Here is a 9,525-nt window from a genome sequence, read left to right on the forward strand (position 1 = left end):
ATATATAGTGATATAAAAATCGATCTAACGATCATTTTTTTTTGCCATGTCAAATAAATTTAAACCAATCAGAACTAAACTTTTCTTCAATGTGTCGACCCAGCATTCCTTCTTTTTTGATAAACCTTCATCTAAGCACAACCAAACATTAGCTTATCCAACGTTACATCATCCTCAATCATGAAAGCCAAGTTGTCAAGTTGGCCTAGTAATTTGTGTCATCACTCTTATGATCAGCATAATACAATTTTGGGGAATTTGTTATGATTTCAAGTGTTTTAGATGACTTAAATACAATTTTAATTACGTGTCCATAAATTTTTGGACAATTTACTTTTACAAGTGGTTTTTGTTTTTTTTTTTTTTAAATGGCTATCATCTAATCATGCATGGGTAATTGGCCGGGTATTGTGTCTAAGTTAAAGCATGAATGTCGATAGAGGTAGGCATTGAAATAGGCTGCTGGCCCAAAATTATTAATTGAGGCTTTATGGACTTCATTTAACTATAATCTCCACACGATATTACAATTAATGTGTCAATTAATTAGTGCAAAGATGTAATTTGGAACTCCTCCCTCAAATTTAATTAATTAATTATTTTTTAAAAAAAGATATTAATGTATCGGCATATAAAACACATGATAGTAATTGATAAGTTTAACGTGATGGCTATTAAGTTTTAGACAACCAAAAATCTGTAAAAAAAAAAAAAAAAAAGAAGGAAAAATTAACTTTGATAATTACACAACTCCAAATACCACGAAGTAAATATTTAATAATGGTCCAATTAAACACATATACTAAAATAGTATTTAATGCTTTTTTAAATTAAAACCTAAATTATGTGAATTGAAGCAAAAAGAAAATAAAATAAAAATATAATACAAATATTTAACTTATATATATATATACACATAATTACTGACGTGCCATCTTGGCACGTCAGGCGTTCCTGACGTGCTAAGATGGCGCGTCAGGCGTGGCCTTGGGAAGGCCAGCGCCTGCTGGCCGTCCCATCGGCCACGCCTTGCAGGCCGATGGCGTTTAAATTTGGGATTTCTCCCATTTTTTTTTTTTTTTTCCCTCCAGCTACCTCCTCCCGCCGGCCTGCCTTCTTCTTCCCTCCCATTTTTTTTTTCTTCTCTCCTCCGGCGCCCACAGCTCCCTCTAGCTCCCGCGCTCTCTCTCTCTCTCAGAGCTCTCCCGCGCTCTCTCTCTCTCATCAGCTCCCTCTCCCGCGCTCTCTCTCTCTCTCTCGCTCTATCTCTCTCCAGCTCACGTGACGCGCGTGCTCCGGCCATCTCCATCACTTCGCCGGCTGAAACTTCTCCGTCGTCGATCAACTACCTCCAGCTCGATCTCCTGCAGGTATATATATATATATATATATATATATTTATTTATATATAGTTTTATTTTATATTTACTGTTTTATTATATATATATATATATATATATTTTGTCTTGTTTAATCAAATTTATGTTTTATTTTGTCATGAATCCGTATGATGTTTGGTTAAATATATATATTGGATTGATCGAGCATTTGTGAGTAGGTATTAATTGATGGAGGTGTTTGTTTTTTTTTTTTTTTGCTTGAAATGTTATTTACTTATTGTACGTTCGCTGTATATGCACATGCATGCATGCAAGATGATGTTTCTGATGATAGCTAGGTTTTTGTTTCATAATATAATAGTTTTTAAAATGTCGCCGGATTGTTGTTTTATTTTTTTTATTTTTTGTTTGTTTAGCTGAAAAATGTTGGCTTATTAATTAGTAAATAATTTATACAACATTATTTAATTTCAATTTTAATCATTTGACCTTCTAATTAAGTACGTGTAGTACGTAGTGATAATTATAGAGATTTAATTCCATACTTTGTTTAATTAATACTTAAATTGAATGAGTCTTAATATTGAGACGTACATTAAATCTCTTATTAATTTGTAAGTTATACATGAATATTAATTAAATAGAGACAGTACTCCAAATGAATACACACTTTAATTGGTACTATCCCCTTATTTTTTCTAACAAATTCATATCCATGAATATTGGATATGAATATTAATTAAATAACTAACCCAGTTCTTTAATTATTTTAGGGTCCTCGATCATATATAACAAATGCACACACTACTAGGTATATATTAATACCTATATATTATCACGAAGTTTGCACTTTTGAATTGCAAAACTGCAAACATTGTGAAACTTATAGAGACTCCAAATAAATACACACTTTGGTACTATCCCCTTAATTTTTCTAACAAATTCATATCCATGAATATTGGAACTTCATATTAATTAAATAACTAACCTAGTTATTTAATTATTTTAGGGTCCCCATATATATATATATATATATATATAATGCATGAATATGCATTATATTTGCACATAAAAAATTTAAACCTATATGATAATGTATATATAGGTTTATATTTTTAACGTGGTTGAAATATTTAGGTTTATATATATGCATGTGCTTGAAATGAGGTATATATTTTTTAAGTCTTTTATATTGATTCGTAATTTATGTACGTAGCGAAAAATGGACAAGAGTTGGATGACAAAGTCTAGGGGTACGAGGGAATACAGAGACGGGTGTAGACTGTTCGTGGAGTTTGCAGTTAGTAACTGTAGAACCCCTGATGGAAAAATCAATTGCCCTTGCAAGATTTGTCGAAATTACCGGCGCCACCCGCCGGATTTCGTATTCGACCACTTGACAGGGGGAAAAGGAATGATGCCGGAATATACATTATGGTACTATCATGGTGAGAAGCATGTACAGGGTCCTGATAGACCGTCTGGTTCGAATCGCCCGGCTTCAGATGCGGGTGCAACTGCAAATCAGGGTGGAGACATGCACGCAATGTTGCGTGACTTATTCGGCATGCACGAAGTGGTCAGGGAAGACAATTGTGAGCCTCAAGTCGTAGTGCAAGGGGGTGAAGACATTGTAAACGAAGAAGCCGCTGAAGGTGACGCAGTAAAGTATTATATGCTTATGAAAAAGGCGGAGAAACCACTTCATAACGGAACAAAACATACCAAACTAAGTGCGACTGTACACTTGTACAACCTGAAGTGCGTTGGTGGACTAAGTAACGCAAGCTTCTCGGCCTTCCTAGAGTTCATCAACCAGTTGCTGCCTGAGAGTGATGAAAAGCTGCCTGGTAATACATATGAGGCGAAAAAGTTTTTACGAGATATGGGACTTGGGTATGAGAAGATACCGGCGTGTCGTAATGACTGTATGTTATTCTGGAAGGGCACAAAGGAGTTGGATTCATGTACCGTATGTGGAAAATCTAAATGGATGGATGCAATCAATTTAGATGAGGATGGTCAACCTATATCGTCGGGCAAGAAACGTCCGGTAAAGGTGTTGCGGTGGTTTCCACTTGTACCACGACTATAGAGGTTGTTTATGTCAGAGCATACTGCACGCTTTATGAGGTGGCATGCAGAAGGCCGCACAAAGGACGGCGTATTGAGGCATCCGGCTGATGGCGAAGCATGGAAGTCATTCGACAATTTACATCCGGAGTTTTCAGCGGACAGCAGGAATGTAAGGCTCGGACTAACCTCGGATGGATTTAATCCATTTGGAAATATGAGCACATCTCACAGCACTTGGCCTGTACTGCTTATGCCCTATAACTTGCCTCCTTGGATGTGCATGAAACAGACATCTTTTATACTATCATTGATTATTCCAGGCCCAAGTTCACCTGGAATGGATATAGATGTCTACCTTCAACCCTTAATTGAGGAGTTACAAGAACTATGGAATGTAGGGGTGCCCACATACGACGTCTCAAAGAAAAAAATTTTTGTCCTACGAGCGCAGTTGATGTGGACAATTAATGACTTTCTAGCATATGCAGATTTGTCTGGATGGTCTACCAGGGGTGAGAAGGCATGTCCGTGCTGTATGAACTCGACATGGTCGAAGTGGTTAAAACATGGTCATAAATGGTGTTATATGGGGCACAGACGATACTTGCCCATGGATCACCCATGGAGGAGGAACAAAAGAATATTTGACGGCAACGTAGAATTAGAATGTGCCCCTGATGTCCCAAGTGGAAACGAAATCATGAACCAATTAGAAGGGATGGTGTTTGGGGATGAGAACGCTGGTCAGGCAAGGGAGGCTGCGAAAGAAAAAGGAAAGAAGCAGAAGACGAATACTTCTAATGTAGTATTCAAGAAGAAAAGTATTTTCTTTAGGTTGCCGTATTGGAAAGATAATTTATTACGGCACAACCTTGATGTTATGCACATAGAGAAAAACGTGATGGACAACATACTTGGTACAATACTGGACATTCCAGGGAAAACGAAGGACAACTTCGCCGCCCGCTTAGATTTGCAAGAAATGGGTTTGAGACGTACACTTCATCCCTACACTGGCGAGAATGGTAAGACCTATATGCGGCAAGCTACCCACACGATGTCCAAGGATGATAAGACACATTTTTTGAAAGTGTTACGAAATGTAAGGGTGCCCGATGGATATGCCTCGAACATTTCCCGTTGTATACGACTTAAGGACTGTACGATATCGGGGTTAAAGAGTCATGACAATCACGTATTGATGCAGCAGCTTCTACCTATTGCATTGCGTGGATCACTTCCAAGCAACGTGGTTAGACCACTTGTTGAGATGTCTGCATTCTTCAGGGGACTATGTTCAACAACATTGACACAAGAGGATATTGACCGACTACAGTGTGACGTCTATATCACGTTGTGCAAGATGGAACAGGTTTTTCCCCCCAGCTTTTTCACAAGCATGGTTCATGTGGTCGTGCATCTTATCGGTGAATGCCGACTCGGTGGACCAGTACAGTATAGGTGGATGTATCCGGCAGAGAGGTAAACTTTGTTTACGAATATTTCATATTTTATGGTTTAACTATAATACAAGACAAGTATTAATTGCACTGATTGATTGTATATTCGTTCATATTTAGGAGCCTTGGAGTTTTCAAATCTAATGTGCGTAATAAAGCGGCCCCTGAAGGCTGCATTGCGGAGGGTTACATAGCTACTGAGTTGGTGACGTTCTGTTCGAGATATTTAGATAATACACCAACATTTCACAATAGGATACAAAGAAATCCGGATGGTTCAAAGGGACATGGAACACGAGTCCGGCTCGACCGAATCACAATGACACAGATACACCGGTATATTATGTTCAATTCGGACGACTTCCTTCAATTGCGAACGTAAGTCGATGTCATTCTTCGCCATATTGTATATTCAATGAACTTTTAACATTTCCCGTATCGAATTATAATTAACTTCATCATCGAATTGTAGAATGCACATGGATACGCTTAGGGGGCGAACAACAGAGGATCAGTTGGAAACCCAACATTATGAGCTGTTCTGCGACTGGTACCGTGACTACGTAAGAATGACGTGATGTTAACAAAATCACTTGTCGGATTATATTTGCATGCATAATGTTTTCCAAATGAACTGAAACACTCTTTAACCAAGTGTTAACATTGTATTGTAAATATTCACAGGTCGATCGATTGGATGATCGATGTAGGAAGGAACTTGGTGAGAAATTGATAATGCATTGTAGAGGGCCGCGGGAGTCAGCAGTCAGATACAATAGATATGTGGTTAACGGCAAGTTGTTTCGTACAATTGCATCTGATGCCGGAAAGAGGACTCAGAACAGCAGGGTGTGTGTGCCGACTGTTGATGGGGAAACGTACTACGGGAAGTTGACGGAAGTACTTGAGATTGAGTACTACGACAGAACTACGTACGTTATGTTCAGGTGTGATTGGGCGGATACCACGAGGGACAAGGGGTACAAGGTGGATGAGTATGGCATGATACTTGTGAACTTCAAAAACCTTGTTCACACCGAAGAATTGATTACTGATGAGCCATATGTGCTAACTTCACAAGTTGATCAGGTGTTTTACGTAGAAGATGGCAGATACCCGGATTGGGTTTGCGCAGTAAGGACCAAACCAAGAAATATATACGACGTTGGTCAGAGTGAAGGGCATCAGGATTCAGGTGCCAATTATCACGAGTGTGAGCCGCTCATATTGACCAGAAATTGTGATCAGGATCTGCAGGATCATATCCAATACGTCAGACCCGACTTAGATCCAATTGAAGCGTATGTGATTGAATAAAAGCTATATATATATATATATATATATATATATAGTTTTATATATATGTTTAGATTGGTAGTTGTTCACTATATGCCCATCAACGCATTTAATAGAGTTGTTTAATTGGGAAAAAACGTCAGTATATCTTATTTCATACGTGTGAGTCATGCATACATAACGTAGTGAATATTTCATACATTGTATACGTGATTAATTGAATTTGTGGTATTTTTTGCAGGTTACTATGAGCCATAGGGGGAAGAGAAGAGCACGCAGGGGCTCGTCTCTCAAGCGACAGCCTATGTCGCTTGGGTCTCCGTCAGTCCACCTTGATGATAGCGAGCAACAAGACGTTGCTCAGCTTTTGGGTATTCAGGACGGATATCGACCGGTACTTCCAGGCGATATGGAAGGGGAGATCTCTCTCCATAATCCATACGGTCGGGCAGGCATGGCCCAGATGGGGTATCTGCCAGAGAGCCAGCTTGGACAGAGTATGCAGGGACATGTAGAGCACCTTGATGATAGCCAGCATAGCGCAGGTATGACCGAATTTTTTTTTGGAAAGATTGCAAGTTTTTTGGAAATTTCTAAATGTATTGGTGCGATATCAATTATATTATTTAACTACAACTACAATTTCATATAATTCTAAATATTCTAAAAAACATATATAGCAGGTCCCGACGACAGTGACACATCGGCCGAGGAGGACTGTATTGGTGCGACACAGGACACGGCTGACCCGCAGCCAACCGACCCTGCTCCCGGCGACCACTTACTCCCTCGGCAGGTCCGCACCATAAGTAAGTGGATATGTTCGAATGTTGTGTATATATGTCTTAATTTAGTTGTAATTAGTATTGAATTCGACATAACTTACATCGGTAATTTTTTAATTTATTAGGTACCGATTCAGAGGGAAACGAAGTTATTGAGGTGTTTACCATCCGTGACTCGCACAGGTTGCCGGGAGTCCCGGCCGGCAAGCGGATCATTATGGAGTACAATGCTGCATGCCAGCCCGTCGGCGTTAGTTCCATGAGGTTTAAACGGATGGCTGGAGATATCGTAAGGAGCTCCAATTATGTCCGAATACCGGACGATTGGTTAAAGGTACCGCAGCGTACCAAAGAGGATATTTGGGACGCCTTGATGGTATGTGTTGCATATATGTTAAAACACTCATAATGTATATATGTATATATACGCTCTAAGTTGCACACATATATTTTAGTTTTTGTAATTTAATAATTTTGAACATGTGCAGGCATACTTTTTCGTCCCGCCCGAATTCAATTTGAAAGCCATAAAGAATGAAGCATTCAAGGATATGGGATCAAAGCTGCGGACTTGGAAGTACGAGCTTAAAAGACGCTGTGCAATTACGGAGGAAGATACTCCGGATACTATACGGGCAAGAGTGGGGGACAAAACACTTGACGAGTACAATGCCGAAGACGTGGAGATCTTATTGGAGAGAGGGTGTACTCGTCAGAATAAGGTAGGTCATGAGTTAAATTCTTCATTTTGTGTAGTGTCATTATATGGTTTTATTAACATGTACGAGTGTCATGTAAAACGAAATTGCCTATTTATTGTGTAGTGTTGCATATAAAGAGTACTAAAACCAAATTTCCTTACATTATTAACATATCAATATGGTAACTGTGTAGGACTATGCAAACAAAATGAAGAGCTTGCGAGCATTAAATAAAGAGCCCCATTGCACCGGATCGAAGAGCTATGCCAGAGCGACAGATGAGGAGGTAAGTGTGTAATTTAACATGTAAACAACAAATCATTTGATATATTTAAAAATATTTGTATGTCCTATTTTTTCGGCAGGCCATACGTCTGGGCAAGTATCCTACTCGTGCAGAGAGTAACATCAGCACGCACACGAAGGCGGACAAAAGCTATCCGAATGAGATAGTGGAAGAAAGATGTGTATGCTACAATTTAATTCTTTGTTTATATACTTTAAAATTATCTGCAATTAACAGTTGTATGACCCACTGACCCAATAATGAATGTAACATACAGAAAAGGATGAAGGAGCTGATACCCACCGACCCTGCAGCGTCGTCTAGCATCACAGAGGGAACGGTCAAGTGGGCGCCAAACGACTCGTATGCACAGGCGCTTGGAAATAAGCCTGAGTACGCCAGTAGGGTTCGGCAGGCTGGATCGAATATTTTTCCCGTGCGGGGTTCCATACGCTCATACTATACACCGTCACAAGCACGGTCAGAAAACACCAGCCACTCCATGATATCACAAGAAACGCTTGACAGAGCTCTTGAGGCGGAGAGGGCGAAGCACAAGGAAGAGATAGATGCATTGGTGGCCGCGAACAATGCACGTCAGGCAGCGTTTGACGCCCGATTGCGCCAGATCGAGGCAATGATGCGGTTCAGCTCTGCACCAGACGGAGCTTCCCCACATATTGCGGTGGTGCCATCGTCGATCGACGGCGAAGCAGGTACTGACATTTTTTAATGGTCAAATGTGTTTTTAGACCTTTACCTATATATATGTGAACTTCTATAACCTATATATATGTTAACTTATAACTTATGACCTTTTCAGTTATAACTTATGACCTTATAACTTATAACTTATAACTTATAACTTATAACTTATAACTTATGACCTATATATATGGAATTGTGTTATCTTATGACCTTTTCAGTTTTATGGAGGGGCCTACTGTTTCCTAGATTAGAGTAGCGGGGCCGAGGATCCCTCCCTCATGTATTATTTTTGAAGAAGAAATGCCTCATGTGTATTAAATCAGAAAGCATTGTTACCCATATACTAATTCTTGCGTGACTTGTCACATACAGCATTCCAATTGGGCTGCCTTAGGAGATAGAAAATAGTGGCCACCTTTTCTTGAATTAACTTGCTTGCTTCTATTTTTAATGGTCAAATGTGTTTTTAGAACTTTAGCTATATCATGTGAACTTCTAAAACCTATATATATGTCAACTTATAAATTTAGAGTATGGATATATATGTTGTAGTCATTCTCTTAATTAATTAATGTTGTGTAATTGCTGTTGAATTTGGTTTATATATCATTGTTGGTTTGGTGGTGGATGTGGGTACGTACGAGCGTTGCTTTTGAACTGTTTTATTGGTATTATGAGATCAATATACAACTATAGTCCTTGTAGAATATTAACAATCTAGTGTATGTGATTGTTTGAGAGTATGAAACGATCAAGTATTAACTAGATGAATATCATAATTTTTTGGAAATAATATAACATGATTTGAATATATGTAAAGTCCTATGTGTTAATATCCTCAACAAATTAAAATGTTAATAAATATCTCACATA

At 38.8% G+C, this 9,525-nt stretch overlaps 1 protein-coding gene across 1 annotated transcript; it reads left to right on the forward strand.

The window, feature by feature from the left end:
- Window positions 1-430: 430 nt before the first annotated feature.
- LOC132162602 (uncharacterized) lies at window positions 431-8,481 on the forward strand. The gene is made up of 10 exons (XM_059572911.1): window positions 431-442; window positions 1,092-1,370; window positions 6,414-6,717; window positions 6,856-6,981; window positions 7,083-7,333; window positions 7,446-7,679; window positions 7,852-7,944; window positions 8,024-8,125; window positions 8,222-8,380; window positions 8,473-8,481. Exons 1-10 carry the CDS (start codon window positions 431-433, stop codon window positions 8,479-8,481), a joined length of 1,569 nt encoding a protein of 522 aa, XP_059428894.1.
- Window positions 8,482-9,525: the final 1,044 nt, after the last annotated feature.

Source organism: Corylus avellana, chromosome ca1 (genome assembly GCF_901000735.1).
Source record: "Corylus avellana chromosome ca1, CavTom2PMs-1.0".
Taxonomy (NCBI): Eukaryota; Viridiplantae; Streptophyta; class Magnoliopsida; order Fagales; family Betulaceae; genus Corylus; species Corylus avellana.